General features: G+C 40.9%; 1 protein-coding gene across 1 annotated transcript in view; it reads right to left on the bottom strand.

Annotated features, from left to right (window-relative positions):
* Positions 1-4,804: 4,804 nt before the first annotated feature.
* Positions 4,805-21,295, bottom strand: part of CECR2 (CECR2 histone acetyl-lysine reader) — a 108,844-nt gene continuing 92,353 nt past the window's right edge. The window contains exons 10-19 of the mRNA XM_060776683.2: positions 20,180-20,309; positions 19,354-19,391; positions 19,158-19,249; positions 18,201-18,327; positions 16,997-17,412; positions 16,736-16,864; positions 15,070-15,889; positions 11,864-13,271; positions 10,314-10,413; positions 4,805-9,641 (exon numbers count right to left, since the gene is read on the bottom strand). Of these exons, the coding sequence (XP_060632666.2) occupies positions 9,636-9,641; positions 10,314-10,413; positions 11,864-13,271; positions 15,070-15,889; positions 16,736-16,864; positions 16,997-17,412; positions 18,201-18,327; positions 19,158-19,249; positions 19,354-19,391; positions 20,180-20,309 (3,266 nt within the window). The 3' untranslated portion in view covers positions 4,805-9,635. The remainder of the gene's footprint in view (positions 9,642-10,313; positions 10,414-11,863; positions 13,272-15,069; positions 15,890-16,735; positions 16,865-16,996; positions 17,413-18,200; positions 18,328-19,157; positions 19,250-19,353; positions 19,392-20,179; positions 20,310-21,295) is intronic.

Raw genomic sequence — 21,295 nt, 5'->3', positions numbered from 1 at the left:
CTGTTATGCTGCTTTCTGCTTAATAGTGTTTTACAAAATCTCCCTCTGCCCTGGAATAAAAATTAACATGTAAAGCAAGAGATTTTTTGAGAAGTCTTCTAATATAGTCTGATAGCTATCAACCTTCCAAGAATCCAGAACCTTTTAGAAATCTATGTACTTCAGTGGTCTCCAACACAAGACTAGAAACTCCCTAAATTTAACTCCCAAGAGACATATTAATCCAGAGGCAAGAGAACCTTAACCAGCAGTCCAGGGAACATGGTGTAAAACATGTTCATCACTGAGCCTGGAATCCCAGGTTTCAACGGTGGCCAGGAGAGTTTTCAGAATTTTTAGCTTGAGGATGAATGGAGAATCACCATGGAGAATATTTAAAGACAATGCTTGAGGAAATGTTTCAAAAGTCATGAAGTAAACAAAGTTATTATTTCTGTAACTTTGATCTACATTGGGAATTGAAAAACTAAAATCAAATAATGTTTCAATAAATATTTATCAACAAGTTATCAGTTATAATTTTCCTCAGAAGTTTCCAATGTTTTAAAGTGTTTAGGGCAGGGGAATTCCCAGGCTTCAACTTTGATTGAAGGTGGGATATAAAGTAATTAAATAAATGATTTTTTTTCATGTCAGGAGCTACTTGAGAAACTGCAAGTCGCTTCTGGTGTGAGAGAATTGGCTGTCTGCAAGGATGTTGCCCAGATGTTTTACCATCCTGTGGGAAGCTTCTCTCATGTTCCCGCATGGGAAGCTGGAGCAGACAAATGGGAGCTCATCCAACTCCCTGGATTCGAACTGCTGACCTTTTGGTCAGCAGTTTAGCTGGCACATGGGTTTAACCCATTGTGCCACCGGAAGCTCCAAATAAATAAACAAATCTGACATCCTAAATCTTATAGAAGTCCTACATCTCTAAAGGGTGTGTATCTCCTCTTGCTCCCTGTTTATAACAACCACTCTGGGGCTGTTACAGGGATACTGATACTGAATCAAGAATCAGTGATGCTCTTTAGCATGATTTGAAGGCAACAGCTGCTTCAATAATTACTTTAATGGATCTGAAATAAATGACCTTTCTTGGAGAGAAGGTGACTGCCTTGGAAAAGGCTCATCTTGAACTGTGTAGCTATATGAGCCAATGCAGAATATTAGCAGCATGAGATGGTAAAGATCTGACATAACTTCTAATGTTTGCACAGCCTGCAAAGTAGATTTAGAACAAAAATGTTCAAAGGTGGCTCTTACTGAATTAATTGCATGAGGAGAAGGTCAGATTTGATCAAGGATCAATACCCAGCTAGTGAGATATAACAGAAGCAAAGCTTAATGGAATATCTGGATGTTTCTGAGAGCAACCTTTACTGCCTGCATATAACAAAGCTAACAGAAGAAGCCTGCACTATGATCTGGAAATGGAGCAACTGCACTAGGGTAATTGGAGAAGTCTTTGGTTGCAAAATATCCACAATACATGACTTCCATGCCCTACGGTCTGGCATACATTAATAAAAAGCTATTAATCTGATCTGAGAGTGCTGGATTGGCAGAGTGGGTTGTGAACTTTTTATAATCCTAGATGCTCGGAGTTTGTAATGGAAAGAAAAAAAATGAAAGAAGCACATCTTTTTTTCTGACTCAGCTGGTAAAGGGGGAGTGTTCCACCCAACAGGAAAAGAGACACTATATTGCCGAAGCCTTTCATGGCTGGAATAACTGGGGTGTTATGTGCTTTCCAGGCTGTATGGCTGTCTTCTAGCAGCATTTTCTCCTGATGTTTCACCTGCATCTGTGTGTTGCTAGAACACGGCCATACAGCATCCCCAAAGAGACACTGCTACAGGAAAGGTAGGACACTACCACCTACAGTGTGGATAGAGCAGGCATGGGCAAACTTTGGCCCTCCAGGTGTTTTGGAATTAAACTCCCAGAAATCCCAGCCAATTTACCAGGTGTTACAAATTGTGGGAGCTGAAGTCCAAAACACCTGGAGCACAGAAGTTTGCCCATGCCTAGGTTAGAGTATTAAGGAAACTCCTGCCTCTGATTTGGGCACTCTTCCCCATAGTTCTAAATCCATGCCAGATTGTACTGGTGTTGTCAATAGTAAAAAAAAAGAGGTTAAGAGGGACTTCCTCCTTTCAAATTTATTTCATATGCTTGGGAGATCTTTGCCCTGTTAACTCTTTATTGCACAAAACCATGAAAAACTTACTGTGCCCATTTTGCCTACTAAAATCCACATTTTCCCTCCTAAAGTCACTCCCTCGTACCCCAGGAGGAGCATATAGTCATGTACTCATACAGATAGCAAGCTAGAAGGTTGTAGTATTGCACCCAGAATAGCTGCAGCATTACATATTCCTATCATGCTGGTATGTTTATTTCACATTCTCAATCACGATTATAAATCTTGAACAGAACACGTCTGAAGGATACAAAGTCTTACATTGGCAAGAACCAAAATATAAAGAGAAACTGGGATATTACATGTTTACTTGGGTCAGCCATCTTTTTTTTTGTTTGTTTCCCATGTGGTTTTGTTAATTTACTTGAGACAGCTGACACTATTTGCTCTGCAGGTTCCTTGTCTGTAGCTCCTCTTGGGTTACAACACACAGTGATACAAAATATGCAGACTCCTTTGAAGCGGAACTAAGTTGTAGTGCCTTTTGGAAATCACATTCGGGCTTTTTCTATTTGAATAATTTATCTAACATATTTTCTGGCATAGAAAATGACTGGGGGGTGTAAGACGACCCCAACTTTTCCATCCAAAATTGAATGTTTAGGATATACTCACCGTATAAGACCACAGCTCTTTTTTGCAGTATTTGAGAGAGCTTTCTTTTCTCCAAGCTTGGGGGGTTGTCTTCTCTCAGAGGCTCATGGTGAGGGAAAGTCAGCACAGGCCGCCGCCGGCGGGGACAGCCCAGTGCTCTCCATGGCAATGCAGCTTGCTGATCCCCTCTCCATGCCCCCCTCTGTTCTCCTCTGTTCTCCCCCTCCATCCTACTCCTCCTGTTGCCATGCCTGAGGAGGAGGAGAGCTTTCTTCACTCCAGGCTTGAGGGTTGTCTTCTGCCAGAGGCAAGGCAGAGCCAGCACTAGGTTGCCGCCGGCGGGGACAGCCCAGTGGTCTCCATGGCTTGCCGCTCCTCCTCTCTGCGCCCCCCCTCCTCCTCAGACCATGCTGCTCAGGATGCCAAGGGTAGAGGAGGCGTGTAGCTACCCTCCCTCTGGAGCAGGACACCTGAAGCAGCTGCTCCTGCACCCCTCTGGCACCGCTTGGCTCCCTCTGTCAGGCTTCACTCTCCCTGAGGGCCTCCTCCAGCGAAGGTGGCGACGTGACGGAGCCACTGGGTGATGGAACATAGAACATAGAACATAGAACCATAGAGTTGGAAGAGACCTTGTGGGCCATCCAGTCCAACCCCCTTTGGCCAAGAAGCAGGAAAATTGCATCCAAAGAATTATAGAGTTGGAAGAAATCTCGTGGGCCATCCAGTCCAATCCCATTCGGCCAAGAAGCAGGAAAATTGCATTCAAAACAACCCCGACAGATGGCCACCCAGCCTCTGCTTAAAAGCCTCCAAAGGGGGAGCCTCCACCACACCCCACGGCAGGGAGTTCCACTGTTTCCCAACAGGAAACGGTTTGTTTATTAGCAGTCTTTGGGAGGGAGATTGACCCACGCCACACAGGGCAGGGGGCTTCACCAAAGCTGCAGAAGAAGGGCTTGGGTTTGGTGAAGTGGTGGCTTTCCTGCCCAGGAGGGGGAAACTTCTCCTTGGTGCACTTCCTAACTCGAAATACGAAAAAGGAAGGGAGGGGGAAAGCCACGGTTCAAACTCCCTTCTAATCTAATGTCTGTTACCTTGATACAGAACTGGACAGGAGGGCCCGCCAACATGTCTCCGCTGAGGAGGAGGAAGCACAGGCAGGAGGAAGAAAGAAAGAAGTTCTCGGCTGGCTTTCTCTCTCTCTTTTCCTTCCTTCCTCTTCCTGTTCCTCTTCCTCCCGGAAGGAAGCCTCCCCGCCTTGCCCTGCCCACCGCGGGCGGTTTAGCTATGCCCCACTTCCTCGGGCCCGCTCTTGCTTTTCCCGCGGGGGCGCTTTATGGAGAGGAGGAGGAGAAGCCGCCTGGAAGACTTGAGGCTTTTGATTGCCACCCTTGCCGCCCACCCTTTAAGCAACATTTATTCATCCCTTGCAAAATATTTAATATAATAAATTTAATACCCGGCATATTAGATGACCCTCGACTTCTGAGAGGATTTTCCAGGGTTAAAAAGTCGTCTTATATGCTGGAAAACACGGTACCTTATTCAAATGTAATTGCACAAAAATGCTACTTGAGATAGTTATAAAATAGTTTTAACCTAGTGAAGTGAATTAATAGTATCTGCGATTCCATAGTTCTTTCTACTGGATGAAAGAATAAAGAGGGGGAAAAATAGTGTCACTTTGCTACAGTATTAATATTACATCTTTGAAACATTCCAGGCAGCAATTAACCAATTTACGAGGCTTCCAATTATTTTATCACTTAACTGGTCAAATATGAACCTTCCAGAGAGGGAAAGTCCTTTGTAGTGGATCCCAATGCTTTGTGTGCAGAAAAAGTTACCAGCATTTCTAATACGAAGGATTTCTGCTTACAGGTGATCGAATGATTTCAACTTGAAATCATGGAGAACCACTGCTGATCAAGGTAATGCTCTTGATAGACTGATGAGCTTTGTATATGGTAGCTTTGTGAATTTCATTGGGGAGATGAAATTAAACACAGACCAGGCTCAGACTGCTATTTTAAGAACATACTTTATACAAAATAACAACTTCTTATGGAAATAAAATCTACAGATCTCTAAGGATCAAGCTTTTTAAAAAAAGGATCCTTAAAAAATTACCCAGACACACAATATTAACCTAACTATTGAGGTAACTGTCACTCTCAGGGAATCAGTAGACAAAGACAAAATATACACAATACAAAAATAAATAGCAATCCCCTTTCCACTATTGACCAGGAGAGTTCAAACCCAGCTCTTTGCAGCAGCAAAAGTGGAGAGGAAAGGATCCCTGATGCGGCGCTCCATGGGCAGGCAAAGTGATCAGGGCTTTTCAGGAGCAGCAGAAAAGGCAGCTGAGTGAGGTACCTGAGCCCCAGCTGGGGGGAAAGAGGAGCATACGGGAAGAATTCAGTCAGTCACTCTTATTTCAGGTGTCAACTCTCAAATGATGGGCTCTCTTGATGGAAGCCTCCAGCCATGTGAAGAAGTTCAGTTTGTTGTGGCATGAAAGGCTCAAGCAGATCTCTCTTCTGAAGCCCAGATGAGGACTTAATTTACTCAGTCAAACACTGCCACATGCAGTCTAGAGCTTGTTAGATTTCTCCCAGAGTTTATCAGTGATAGATTTTCACAGCTTGATGATGAGAAGCCTCTTACAATTGTGGTTCACAGTCCTGTTTTGCAAGGCCTCCAAACAGGCAAACATCAAATAGAGTATCAGCATCCACCCATAGGAACATTCTCCTTTCTTCTTATGTCCCAAAATAGGCAAATTACATTCTTCCTTTTCTGCTCCCAGGTAGAAACTCTTATCCTTTTTAATGACCATGAGAACATCTCTCTTATTGCCCTTTGATAAAATTCAGCAGTACCGTAAGAGGCTATGCAGCAGGAAAAAGAGGGTACTTGAAACATGAAAACATAACTTTTTGTTGCAAAATGTAGAATATAGACAGGGGGGAAAATAATTCTAGCCACTCTAGCAATGCAAGTACAAGATGTCATCTGGGGACCCACAGGTTGAGAACCACTGTTTTATTGCTAAATAATTCTATTAGGGTTCAGTGTCCATCAACTAGCATGGAAGAACAAAGCACCAACTTTTGTAGGTGCACAGGTTATTATATAAACAATTACTTATAATTTGCATGTGTATCAACTGGAGGGAGAAGTCAGGACCAAAATATTTAGAAGCTCTTGCTGTTTAATGGATTTTGTATAGGACTGACATCTTGTGGTCAGCTGGTAGGTAGTGGGGCTAAATCCAACGCAATATTTCTATTTGTGCTAGGAGGACTGATCATCCACAATTAAGAGTTCTTTATGGGTCTTCTGTTACTAAATTGAGTTTGCATATCCTCTTTTAAAGGACACAGCCGAAATTTGGCAGCCTTTGCTAACCACCTAATAAGAAACAATTATGTAATTGCTAAAACAAATTAGTTACAAAATCTGATAGCACATAACTTCTTGCCAAACATGAGATCTATGCTTAAGTCCTTCAATAATGATATCCAATGTTCTCTCTGCATTCTTCATCAACACCTAAATTTATATTAAGAAACATTGTTGCCACGAAGAACATCTTTGATAAATATTTGATCTGTAGGAAAAACTTTTGTCATTGTATTGCTACTTAGTTTTTCTTCTATTTCTCTAGCAATGATTCATAACCAAATTTCAAAAAAATTTTCAGTCCTAGCTGTTCACCACCTATCCTCTCATAATATGCAAGAAGGATGGTCTAATATCTAATGAACCCTCTTGGGCTTAGGAAATACTCCAAATAAGCAGAAAGTTAAGAGCACCTATGAAACTAAGGTTGACTCCAAAAAAATTGGGTGAAGTGCCTAGCTGTTATAGCTTCATAGAGCCTCCAAAACCCATCATGATTTATACTTTGTGCTCATACTTATGGGGGAAAACGTTTGCTACGAGCAACTAACTGTATCTGGGTCCTGAATCAAAAGCTCATCATTTCCTAATGCAAATTAAGTAGTTCCATTTTCTTATTTGCTTTTCTTCCTCCTTGTTCAGAGCAGCTGAATATTCTGACATTACAAAATCCTGCTTTTACTTTCTGTATCCTCCACCTCTATAAAGTAATACTTGAGTACTGCAAATGTTCTGACTGAATCAGCCCTTATCTTGTCATATTGTAGTGAAGAAAGGCATGCTTTAGTAAATGTTTCACTTAGGGATTATACAGAAAAATGACACGAATCTAACTTTTTTCAAATGCTACTGTTTTTACCTCAGAATTTGTAGTATTATTGACTGAAAGTAACCAAATCTTTGGGGCTGGTCAAGTAGCGTTTCCAAGATTAGTATGGCTCAGCAATGTGTTCTCTTTATGTCAGAAATTGCAAAAGTGCCTTAAAGAGTGAATATATTTTCAGATAAGGGATATATTCCCCCACCTTCATAGCTGAGAGAAAAGTATGGATAAGTCTTTATGTGACAAGGTTTGATTTTGTTGTTTCACATTTGGAATGTGATGCATCCCATCTGTACACTAAACAGACACAGATGGTTAGATGTGGAAGGCTACTGTTTGAAACAGTTTCCTCATTATGCTATACAAAAGCTTTGGAAACCACTATCAAGCAATCTATTGCTGAGTCATAAAAGGGCTCACAGAGTACTCAGTCACTAACTAGAAAACTAGGAAATAGCTGTCTGTTACATTTTCAAAGTTAAGAATAAGAAAATTATAAATGTTAAAGTATGGATTGATTGTTGATACTGTTCTTTAACTGATGTCATATATTCTTAACGAGTTTATGTGTTTTTCACCGATATTGCATTGTACGTTTTTGTTGTTTTCCATCTCAATCCATAGAAAGAGATGAATAAAAATTAATCATCATCATTGCTGTCTGGTTGAAGCCTTGCCTTCTTTCCCAGAGGAGGCAGAACGTCTTCAAGATAGCCAACCTCCTCGCCCCTCAAAAACAGAGAAACATTATTTTAAACAAAGAACATTTAGATTTATATGTATAAACTCAAATTACATTGGGCTACTGACCTGTCCTACTTATCTGAACTTAACAAAATTGGCCACTAGCAATGTAGTTTTGAATCTGTCTGTAACTTGGCCTTGAAATTGTGCCAGTGGTGAGACTGGGAGCAAATTGCTATCAACATGCTTTAGCTGATGAAAGCACCCATTCCTGTAACTACAAGTGAATCTCAACAGATCACTGCAGTCGAAATTTTTTTCATGCTCTGAAAGGGAAAAAGGGAACAATAAGAAAAGAGTGAGAGAAAAGGGAAACTCTTCTCTTAAGGCTTGTTTCAAATCTCAATAAAGCCATAATCCAAATAAAAAAGGATTCAAATTTATAGCATCCATCATATTTGTGCTCTTTCTGAATTTGCATTAAAATTTGGGCCAGAGATTCACTCAAGACAAATCAGAGCATCAGATTATTTCATACTAGGTGGCAATGAATACCTTTCTTATGATTGTTTTAGATTGTTTTCATGCCTATTAAGCTCCTATATGCTAGAATTGGCAAGTGACAGCAATGCCACAGATTTTACAGAAGAATGCATTATGTACTGTTATACAGATCTGTAATATCCCCTTGTCTCCTCTTCTGATATTTTCACATAAGTCTGCCAACACATCAGCAATATTTCCCATTCTTAAAAGCTCATCTGACAGTTTACACTATTTGACATATTTCCCATTTAGACAAAATATTTGCTTCCGAAGTCTCTAACATCTATTGTATTTGCAACACAGAGAAAGTTCTGGTTTATATTGTCTACCCACTCAACTTAAATGCTTCAGAGATTGAATACAGAATCAAATGTTGTTCCTTTTTATATAAATAATCTCTCCATCTTTTAACACCAAACTGCTAAAATGAAGAGGAAGGCTCTCAATTTCTGAATGGTTCTTATAGGATCGTAAAACAAATTAGTTTGAGATGAAAGTAGTCATTATAGATCTTTTCTTTTCCTCAGTTGAATGTTACAGTGGTCGTAAAGCTGCCTATATTCTAGCATTTCCTGTCCCTTTTAATGCTTAGTGTCATATTATTCCCAATCATAAATTATTTAGAAAATGATGAATTTACATGGAATTTCCAGTTCTCTAGAAATTCTAATTCCTGATTTTCTTGTTCCTATAATGACAGGAACTGGCAGTGCATATAATCGATAGGCAGGAGAGGGGAGCACCGAATTCTTCTGAGCAGTTCCTAACTTCAATCATTAGATCGTGCTTAAGCCCCAGATTACTGAGAGCGGTGCCAACCAAAAACTATTTCCTGCATCCACCCTCTCCTGAAAAATTTCAATGTGAAATGATTGTAAACAGTTTATGATATTCCCAGTGCTATGCCCACAACATTTTGGGCCAACCAGTCCCACCCTAATAACATACAATACATTCAACAACAGAAAGACTTTTTAAAGGCAATAGGTTAAAAAAAATCTGTAAACTGGATTCCTTTCCAAACACACAAATTAATACAAGTACTTTCTATAGTCTCTTGTTTTTCACCCTGAACAATATACCTGAGTTTTAGCAGTTTATGAAAGTTTCATTTCCCTCAAACAGAGTTTCTTTAAATGTTCAATGAAGTCTCTGGTCATACAAAAGTAATCAAACTGAGATGCTCCTTCTGTGTCACTGAGACAGCTTGCAGAGGTGGCTCAGAGCAAGAGAGGCTTCATGTTAAAAGAAAGCTACCGAGGTACAGTATTCCACCAGACCTTGGAAGTCAAACCTTGCTGGGAAAGAAGATGATGGTAGAAAGAATGTTCCATTTATCCCTTATCCAGTCACATGTGGCTCTCATCTTCATCAAATCCTTCCCTCCTTAGACTAGCTCTAAAGAGAAAGAGAAACATTACCTGTTTCAGAATGATTTTTTTAAAGCTGGTCCACTAGACAGTATATTCAGTATATGAAGCCATTTAACATGTCAGTAGGGTTTTAAAACAAATACCAACTGTGCAGTCAAATTATGAGGAGTGTCCCTTCTAGGTCAAAGGAATAGCAGATTTGGGGAGATGGATTTAGGGAAAGAAAAAATTGTATGTAGGAAAGGTTTTAAAAAAATTCCCCTCAAGTCCTTACAAAAACCTACCACTTCATATTTCTATTCTCCAAAGGAGAAGCAACTCTATCTTGATTCTCAGTTTACCCCAGAACTATTATCACCTCATTCTGCAACCGAAATGAGACCTGCTAAAGATATTCCTACATTCAGGCCTCCATTCTATTGCTTGCACCAGTTACAATAAACCAATTGAACCAATGGGAACTCGGTAAAAACAACATTCACATGACTTAACAAGTCTACTGTTGTTGGGACTTGCATGTAGTCCTTAGACTCCCATTACATGCTAACTTATCAGGAAGAAAAACTTCCTGGTATGATCAGTTTACAAATGGCTCCTCTCAATCTCTTTTCACTTAAATTACATAACATTACACATCATTCCCGTCTGACAATAAACAAACATAGTACATCAATTTGTGCTCTGCATTAGCACTTACTTGATCTAGAGGCAACACTGGTGGTTTTTGTGGTGGTATCTCTTCCCGTGCTGGTGCAGGCACCTTTGGGAATGGGACTGGTGGGTGGTGCATATGCATTCTGGAATCACATACAATGGAGAAATCACCTTGAAAACCACATGCTCTTTTGCATGCATCTAAAAACATACACCTATATGCTACAAATGCCTTTGGTACAGAGGGTGACATCTGGGTTTGCTCCCACTTTAATCCTGCAATGTTCCCACTCGATTAGACTTGTGTAATATCAGAGGTTAACAGTAAATGGGTTTTTATGTAACAGATTAAAATAAATTAGATAGCCATTCTTTCGTCATGCTGAATATATGAATGGACCACAGATTAAACAAAATTTAAACAATCTCTTCTCTCTATGTAAATACTGTATTTCCTTAATTCTAAGAAACACTTTTTCCCTATATAAACAACTAAAAAAATGGAATGCATCTGAGAATCTCAGCTATATCTTATATATTTTTGTCGGTGAAAGTGGTACTAAAATCAGGGTGCACTCTACAATCAATTGTGTCTTACAATTGAAAAAATGGAAATATGTATGTGTATGCTGCATTATCTCATTTCATTTAAGATTGACCCCATCCTGCCTGGCATTCAGGAAGAAATTAAAATCTTGGTTTTGGGACCAGGCTTTCAGATAATAAACATAAAGCAGCGCTTTGACTGGAAATTGATTGGCAAGATGATATATATGAGGATACAGTTTTATTGTTCTATTAATGAGTTTGTGGACTGAGTATTGTTTTTAATTTAATGACTGTTATAAATTGGTTATAATTAATTGCTATTGTTTTAACTCTGTATGTATTTATAGTTTTATACTGTTATTGATTTGTGGCATCCAATTGCTGTCTTTGTTAGCCACTCTGAGTCCCAGTCCCGTCCCCCCCCCCCCCCCCGGGTTGAGAAGGGTGGAGTAAAAATGCTGTAAATAAATAAATAAATAATAAATACGTTGGATAGGAAGACAAAGACTGATAAAAAAAGATTTAGCAACGTAAGAACCTTCCACAATAAGAACTAGAGCCACGGTCTCTGTCAGTATGAAGTACATTAACACTCTCTCCCAAAACAAGAAGCCCTGATGAGTTCACTAAATGAAAGAAAAATCATTGTAAGTTCATGATCCATGGTTTCACTTCCCTGCCCTGTTGCCAAAAGTGTTTGTGGACCTCTCCAGGTATTCCAGAAAGATTCAATGGTTTGCTTCTAACTCAAGTACAATTAAAATATGGGACTACCTATTATCCACAGCTTCTGGTATCCATGGGGAAGTTTGTGTGCATTGGAACATATTCCCCATGGATATGGAGTTGTACTGTATTGTGCAATGTTTTTCATCATGACAAGATCCAACTGCCTGTGCTTCAAATGTTATTTGTGAAGCTCTTTCACAAATGCTAATGTTGTTTGAAGCTCTTTAGTTGCTTGAAATGTTACTGTTTGAGCCTTACATTTGACAGCAACCACCTCCCTCTTTCTGCTCCCACTTTCCTGTCCCATAGTCTTACCCTGGTGTTCTATACAGATCCGTAGAGAGTCCACCCATGCCTCCTCCACGTCCTGTCTGTTCCATCACTAAGGCCTGGAAGTGGCCCACATTGTCTTCTTGGCAATGATACAAAGATCCTTCATGAACAAGGCCATTAGGATGGCTCGTGGGCGGATGAGATGACAAGCGTGTATTTACTGATGATCCATAAGCCCTAGGCTGGAAGTGACTGGCTGGATGTCGTGATGCATAAGATGGCCCTGTTTGTAACATGACACCATGATGTGGGAAAGTAGATGGGCCAAATCCAAGCCCTGAAGAGTTTATGGGTGGTGGGGGAGAACCATACAAGTACTCTCCTGCTGCAACTGATCTCTGTCTCTTGGTGGCTGCATTATGGTTGTCCAAATCAAGGAATTCTTTAGGACTCTCAGGCCTTTCTTGAGACTCCTCTGGTTTCTCGGTCTCCGATGGCAGCTCCTGCCCACTGCTTGGAATGTCTTTGGTGGCTGTCGTGTTTATTCGGTTTGGGGAAGCCACAGCTGTACTAAGTACTTCACAACCCTGCATGTCCATGGTCCTTCTGTCTGAGAAAGGAGGCCTAGCCAGAGGTGACTGTGCATGTGGCTGTCCAACAGGACTTGACTGGGGTGGAAATGGCCTTTGCCATTCTGAGTAACCTTGGGGACAAGTATAGTAAGGAGGCTGTTGGTAATGGTGATATGAAGGAGGAGGTTGTGCCTGGTATGGGTATGGAACTCCCTGGTGGGGACGGTAACGAGGAAAAATACTGTGGCTGCCATTATTGGGCTGAAGACCCCGAGCAGAAAAATGTTGTGAGTGGGACACTGAAGTGGACTTCCCTCCCACCATAGGACGGAATCCCTGCAATCCTGGATTGATGTGGTACTGTGTTGATGAATTTGGATACTCCACATTGGGCATATAGAATGGGGCAAACTGACCAGAGGTGCCTCCCACTGGATTTCCATCTATACCAACAGGTACACTGGTTCCCTGTCCAATACAAGGCACAGTTGTTTCCAAATGGTTTTTCCCCATAGTGCAACGGGGAGTCTCCATTATATTTGTAGCCACTGTTTTTCCTTCTGCACCACTGGACGGCCCTTCGCCTACAGCACCATTTTCAGGCACAGGTCCTCTCTCTGTTGCTGTTACGACATCCCGCACACACCCCTGGGCTACTGTTTTTGTATAGTTACTTTCTGACGGCCACATGCTCTTGCTCTGGTTTGCTTTTGGATCATTTTTAGTTTCAGAATCATCTCCCTCCCCTTCCTGTGTCAAGTTCTGCCTGGAACAATCCATTTGCAAATGTGGCTTGGAATGAGGTAGCAGCTTGGGGTAAGTTCCTTCAGAAAGGCCAATACATTGAGTTTTCTTTTCAATTCCTGGTGGAGGTTCCACTGTACAAAGGGAATTGAAAACAAATAGAAGGCATTGATAAGTTATATCATATATGGAAAAAATCACTCAAATCTTTTTCATTTTAGGAACGGGCAACAGTAGTCAGCTGTTATATGGCTATTCTAAAGCCCCAAAGCAATATAGTATTGTGAAGGAAGCATTAAGCAATCGGCACCAAGGTAGTCAATCATAACTCAAGGAAGCTGAAAGGGGGGAACAGAACCTATGAAAAGGCAAAGGCTTGCTTCTATGAGTATGATGTGGGATTGAAGTTGACCCAAAATGATTTGATCTGGTGGGGGGAGGTTGAAGCTGAAGCAACAAGGGATCTGGATTGGAGAAAAAGGGAAAACTACCTATGGTGTTGTGGTACTTAAATAACAGATTATTAGAGGTTATTATATTTTTCTACTGCATTTAACAAACCTATTCTTGTTGTTATAAACCTGTCTCTAGCTATCAAGTCAGTATTGTAATCAGGCCACACATACCATAAAGAATTCACAGAATAACACAGCCATAAGTCTACGTTTAAGAGTCACACTGAACCCCAATAAGGAAGGGGATAATTAACAAAAGTATCAGCCACATTTTATGAGATAGATTGGGTTCATTTCATGTTCATGTTAACCAGTGTTTGTGCTTTACAACATGCAATGTTGAACCATGGTAAAGGGGGCCAATACAATGTGCATGAATATACAAACTTTCAAGATTTAATTTTTTTTCTGTGTCAGGAGCGACTTGAGAAACTGCAAGTGACTTCTGGTGTGAGAGAATTGGCTGTCTGCAAGGACATTGCCCAGGGGATGCCCAGATGTTTTACCATTCTGTGGCAGGCTTCTCTCATGTCCCTGCATGAGGAGATGGTGCTGACAGATAGGAGCTCACCCTGCTCCCTGGATTCGAACCACTGATCTTTTGGTCAGCAGTCCTGCCAGCACAAGGGATTAAATCACTGCACCACTGGGGCTCCATTAAGAAGGTAGGGGCTTGTCTGCTCACACTCTTCCCTATTACACAAACTTAAGCAACTTTAACATCAAGGACTGTAACTCATTACTAGAGCACATTTTTAACACATAAATCCCGGATTGAAGCCTTGATATTGCAGTATTTTCTATGGTATTAATGTTTGTTTATCTTTTATATGTTGACTGTTAATGAGGTTTAACGCTAGAAACTATATTTAACATAAACTATCTCTATATCAATAGATCATTACTCCAGAAGTGACCAGAAGATTTAGATGGGAGTGTGTGATTCCATAGCCTTCTGGCTGGAACTTAATTACCAGTTATTTACACATACATTTATAAACAAATCTGTAATATAATAGAATATTCTGTGGTACCTTCCAAGATTTTGCTTCAAAATAAAAAAAATAGAGTCAGAATAGGAAAAACTGCAACAGCGTGTACCAGACTTGCATAATCTCCCAAAATCTTGTTCATTGATCATGTTAGCTAGAACTGTTGGGAACTGAAACCCAACATATTTGTCTTCTATTGTGCTGTACTTAATAATGCCCTGATCTGTTATTCAATGTACTGTTTACAGTATGTTCTATGCCATAGTTTAGATTAGTATCTCATACATATGAACGTTTTCTGTGAAAAAACACTAAAAAGGAAGAGCCCCTAATATAACTCATTGACCATAAAGAACAGCTGTCTCTGACTAGGTACAGATTATTGTGTTTAAGAGATCAGAAAGTACCACAGAAAACAAATGGACCTTATTTAGTTTGGCTGAAGGAAAAGCCATGTTTGTTTTAGTATAAGGATATATAATTACCTCCATTGTCTTCTGGCTCTGCTGTCTGAGTGGTATCCTGAGAATTTTCATTCCCTAGAATTGGTTTTGGAGATTGAACATTTGTAGTTGCCACATGGGCCAGTTGTGGAAATGGTCCTGGTAAGTGTGGGGGAGGAGGCTGGCGAGGGTGATAAGGCACACCAGGTGGGCATACCCGGGAGGACAGCTGCTGCATAGCAATCATTTCTGGACTGTCCATCATGGAATCCCCACCCTGAGCCCCTCTCTGCATTTGAGGTGCAGGCCCAAATAAAGAAGGTGGAAGCTGCTGTTGCATTCGCTGACCAGGGCTTTTTCCTGGTTGTCTAATATATCCTGAGGGTGGAGCTCCATGAGGTAGGAAATTGGCTTGCTCAGTCCACTGATTAGATGGCAAAGGTGGTCTCAATGCTCGCGATTCCATCATGTGGCTCAAAGCATGAGGTGGCAGAGGGGGGCATGGACCCATTGGAGATTTCTTATCTATGCCTAGTGCCATCTGGTTTGCTGCATCATGGCTTCCATTCCACACAGCAGGATGTGCGTGGTTAAAATATTTATAAGGTCTATACATATGGCTAGGGCGAGGTTCTGAGGTCTCTGGTTGTCTCACAGGGGGTCCATTGTGCCTTGGAGAAATAAATCCTTGCTGGAACTGAGCAGGTGAGTACATATTGGCCTCTGAGGGAGGACCATTCATTCGACCAAACTGCAGGGATCCAGGTGGTCCTATTGTGGAGACGTGCATTGGCCCAGCACATACTTGCTTCTCTGAAACAGTAAGCTGATGTCCTCTAGGATCATTCAGTCCAACTGTAGGCTGAAGGAGGAAATAGGAGGGGGAAAAAGGAAGATTCAATTTTTCATAAATATTGGGCATGTCACAGAAACAATCAAGCACCCAAATTCTGAACAAGAATGTAGGATGTCTTGTTTTTGATCACTAAACAACAAATGTAGATTACAACTGTGTACTAAGTGCTCGGTAAGGTGTTAAAAGAAGGGGATTACCTCTCAATCTAGATAGCTTTGATGGAAGCTTACTACTGTATTTAGACCTGTTCCTGTCTGGATTTAGGCCTAAAACTGGGACGAAAACAGAGGTTTGTCAATCTCATGTTGACATTCACATGAGATTCAAAACATAATGATTAAAATCTGTTCAGACTGGTGAGCACGAAACAGGACCTCCATAGATCTTGTCTCTTTTATTTAAACTTAGTCCAATCAGTACAGACACTTCAGAAGACTTTTAGAATGTATTGCTTCAGTGTTGGGTTTTAAAAAATATGAATGGCTTTTGTGATTCTTACCATGATGTTTGCTTTTAGCAGATGGACAAATGAAGGTTGTGCTCTTCCCACTTGTTCCAGAAAAAAAGAAAAACCTTACATCTTTTGTCTTAAGCCTAATTGAGACTGTGGAAGGGGAATGATAGCTCCTCCTACTTTGATCCCAACCATTTTTGTGGCTTGCAGCCTTCCAACTTAAAAAAATAGTTCTTCAATTCTGGTGTATGTAATGCACATAATTCCTGTCCCTTGGTCCTTCCTATCTGTTTGTTTATTTTTGTCTAAAAGGTTCATTAGGCAGGCTTGAGCTTTTTAAATCTCAGGCTTCCTTTTACACTTGTAGATGGAAGCTTGGGAGATAATCCATTTCATACCTGTATGGCAAAGTGCTGGTGCTGATGACCTGGGTCACCAGGATGTGGTTCTGGTACTCGAGGTGATCCATATGGTTTTGTTGGATTTGATACATGCAGAACACTAAACGTTCCAGGTACTGCTGGCCTCTGCACAGGAAGACAGAAGTCACCAGTGAGACTTAGAAGGAGGTATGGCATACAAAACTACTATCTTGGCCACTCCTTTACAACTTTTGTCAAAAAAATTATATTATCTTAGATTGCTGGGTTGGTACTCACCACCTGTCCTGGATGGGATATGCGACTGGGCATTCCACCATAGTGGTGTGAACGCAAGAAGCCTCGGCCATTGGAAGAGGCCACTTCTCCAGGGGGCAGACTTGAGCTGCTACTTGGATCCTCTGCAGACAAGAAAGGAGAAGAGGAAGAAGCAGAAACTCTATGTTTTGCCTTATGAGGTGGAAGTTTTCCTCCATTTTGTATATGCTGTTGTTTCTTGCCGGACCCTTCATAGTCCCTTGATCGAGTCCATACATTTCCTGTACTAGAACGTATAGTCCGACGGCTTCTTTTCTCACGCTTCCCATCTTCTCTAATCCAGAACTCATCATCTGTATCACCATCTTCTCCGGGGAAATGCTTCATCATTGCCCGGTGGAAGCATCTTTCTAAGTTATAAGCCATTTTAGTGTATTCTGTATTCAGACAAGCAAATAGAAGAAAATTAGTTTCACAGGCAGAAGAACTCTGAACATTTATATATCTCCTTTGTTTAGAGCTAGCACTGAAATCGAACTATACTTTCTCTGTGCTTTGACTAAAACAAAAGAAAAAGAAATATATTATCAAAAGCTGGAAAAGAGTGTGCAATGACTGTAGAATCTAGTCGTCACACACAATTTCAGACTGTGAACCCCAATGTTAAAAAGAAAGCTATGATTCTAAGAATGTAAATCCTGTGCGAGAGAAGATTCATTTCTAGTCTAATGGTAGCACAGAATAGGACCAGAACTTGCAGGGTGAAGAAAATAATAAAACACAAGACTCCTAATGGTTAAAAGATTTGAATTTAATGTGCAATAATGGCCTAAATCCAATTGCTAACCTTGACCAGACCAGACAAATTGAATCAACTGCTGAAAGGTAAGGCAATGCTTATGTAAGTCCCACTAGTTGCATGGGTTTACTCTAGTTGGAACCAAGTAATGGATTTAGATCTTTCTCCACAACTAATAGCCCCAGGTTCTCTTGCTTCTTGTGGTGTCTTCATTCTCTGCCATTCTAACCCATACCACAGTGAAGTTTTGGGTCCCCCACCCCGCCAACTTTGGAAGCAGAATAAACTGTGGAAATACACTTCCTTTAATTTTCACATTTGTTGTAAATGAAGAATTGTTGGCTTTTCTTCTTGTATTTCCCATCCACGCCAGGAGCTTTCTAACTAACTGTATGCAATTGCTGGACTTCCTTTTCAAAAGCTTACCACTGTTTTCACCGTTATATTTAAGGCAGTTCCTGAACATGATCTTCATGTCACCCATAAATTCTTCCTTAGTGTAGTATTGACCTGCATTTAGCTTCTTCTCCATGTTAGAGATATCCATGGGAGCCTGAAAAGTATCACAATATTTCAGGCTACGTAACTGACTTTCAAGGTGATGTACATCCTTAAACAGGTTATTTATTTATTTATTTATTTGGGCGTTCTTTTACCCCGCCCTTCTCACCCCGAAGGGGACTCAGGGCGGCTTACAGGAGCAAGGCACAATTTGATGCCTGCATCATAACAATCGTACACAGAATTACACAAAATTACAACAATTCACAGTTGACATGCATACAATATAACCATAAAATCAATAAAATCATTAAAACCAAATACAAACCCAGTTTCTCCTCTTACATGGTCAGTGTTTGTTAACACCTAGTTTTTCGTTCCATTCATCCATCCTGCTGGTCTTACTTGCCTGATTGACTGATTTAATTGCCAGAGTGCCCAAAGGCCTGGTCCCATAACCAGGTTTTCACCCTCCTCCTGAAGGCGAGGAGGGATGATGATGCCCTAATCTCCCCCGGGAGTGAGTTCCACAGGTGGGGGGCCACCACTGAGAAAGCCCTGCTCCTCGTCCCCACCAGCCTTACTTGTGACAGTGGTGGGGTCGAGAGCAGCCCCCCCCCCCAGATGATCTCAGACTCCGGGGTGGGACATAGAGGGAGATACGTTCGGACAGATACGCTGGACCGGAACCATATAGGGTTTTGTAGGTCAAAACCAGCACCTTGAATTGTGCTCGGAACTGAATCGGCAGCCAGTGGAGCTGCACAACAGGGGTCCTTTCATTCCTTATAAACAATGAGTAAAATTCCATAACATTATCAACAATCCAGTTTACAGAAAATAAAAACAAGATCACAGACAATGTATTATATGTCTGCTTACCTTAATGATCTGGTAATAATTTGGGGCATAAGATTCATCAACAGGCTCCAAGAATGGCCAGGAATCCTTGTGGGCTTTCACCACATCGAGAACTGTCAGCAGTAAAAATATGGGAAACTGTTACACATTAATATGGGATGCAAATACTACCAAACCAAACAAACATAAAATGTTAAGACTTGGAATAAAGACTGACCTTTGTACATGGCGGTGAATTCATCATCCAATTCAAAACTGCAAAGTGAAAATGCAAAAATGAATACATAAACCTCCAAGTTTCATCTTTATTCAAATTTTAGCATAAATTTCTTAATACTGAACATTCAATTCAGGTACAGATTTTTCCAAGTAATGCCATCTTTTTATTGTCATGAAGGACCAAGGCACTGATATCTTCGGCTCATCCTCTGTTCGGGTATCAGCCAGAATGCCAACGTCTGCTTTGCTAGAAACTCGAACACGGAACAGATATACTAGCAGGAACACCTCAGCAAGCGAGAGTCCACAAGTGGCAGGATAAAACCCAAAACCTCAATCAGTGACTGATACCAAATGAGAGACTCCCTCCTGGGCACACCAAAGATTGAGTGACCTGGAAGGCGCTGAACAGGCTGTGCTCTGGCATCATGACATGCAGAGCTAACCTGAAGAAATGGGGCTACAAAGTGGAGTCCATGACATGCAAATGCGGAAAAATCAAACTACAGACCACCTACTACAATGCAGTCTGAGCCCTGCCACATGCACAATGGAGGATCTTATCACTGCAACACCAGAGGCACTCCAAGTGGCCAGCTTCTGGTCAAAGGACATTTAGCATAATGCCAAGTTTTTAACTTTGTTTGTGTTTTTAAATACATTATAACTGTACCCTCAATTTGCTTCTGACATGATAAAAAATAAATTCTCATGATTTGGCTTTCACACAGTGTAATTTCCTGCGGCCCTCCTTCTTACCCCTGCATAAAAAATGACAATCAACTGCTTCATATGGATTCTGAAGTTCAATGCAGTATACTTACAGGTCTTTGGTCTTCCTTTCATCCCTAGTGGGTGAGCTGGGATCCAAGTGAGAAAGTTCAGGAGGAAGCTCTTTTCCCTGGGCTAGCAACCATGCCCGTTCTTCTCTGAGCTTCCTTCTTTTGGCTCGTTCTGCAAATTGAGAGCAAGCCATTACATTATAAAGAAACTCCACCTCATGAAAGCCAAAAGTGTCAGTCAGCTACATATTGAGGTGATTTGTATTTCTGGATCTCATTGTATTGTTATTTTTTAAAAAGAAGCATAGGTAAAGGTAAAGGTAGTCCCCTGACATTAAGTCCAGTCATGTCTGACTCTGGGGTGTTGTGCTCATCTCCATTTCTAAGCCAAAGAGCCAGCGTTGTCCGTAGACACCTCCAAGGTCATGTGGCCAGCATGACTACATGGAGCACCGTTCCTTAAAAAGAAGCATAGCTAAGGCAATTCAAGTGGATTTTTCTGTTGCTATTCTATTTTTAATGGTTCATCATTTCCAAACCACCGATTATACAATACCATGAACCAGAGCCACTGATTGTCTTAGTCTAGTCTATAACATAATATTTTCTAGCAGAATATTTCAGAAGGATTCACACCACATATAGATGCCAGTAGTTACTATTTCCACTCCTGATTAGGTAGGAAGACATATTCAGGTGTTGTATAATTCTGATCAAGTACACCTGCAATGGATGAGGAATGCACTAAAGTGTTTGTCTGTCCCCCAACCACCACCCACCCCCCGCCCCATCTCCCCCAGCCCCATGCTGGATAATCTGAAGGGAAAAACTTCCTCTATTCTTGGAGATTCTTCATGTGATTAGGACCCTTGAAAAAGAATTCAGATATAGCCCTCATTTATAGATGGGTGGAAGACAAGGCAACCAATATCGCTTATCACTTTGTACAAAGTAATAAGCAACTGGTGTAAAAAATATGCAGACCTAGAACATGATTAATTTTACCCTCCCAGTTTAAATATCTGAATAAGTTCCATGCAATTATCCTACCAGAAGAAAACATTCCATCTATTCAATCCTCATTTGGGCGCTAACTCTCAGTGGTTACATATCCACCTCTCCTCATGCAAGACAATCATTTCCAAATTCAGTCCATGC

Source organism: Anolis sagrei, chromosome 5, assembly GCF_037176765.1.
Source record: "Anolis sagrei isolate rAnoSag1 chromosome 5, rAnoSag1.mat, whole genome shotgun sequence".
In the NCBI taxonomy this organism is placed as follows: domain Eukaryota; kingdom Metazoa; phylum Chordata; class Lepidosauria; order Squamata; family Dactyloidae; genus Anolis; species Anolis sagrei.
Note: the sequence above shows the minus strand (reverse complement) of the source record. Positions and strands in the feature narration are given on the sequence as shown.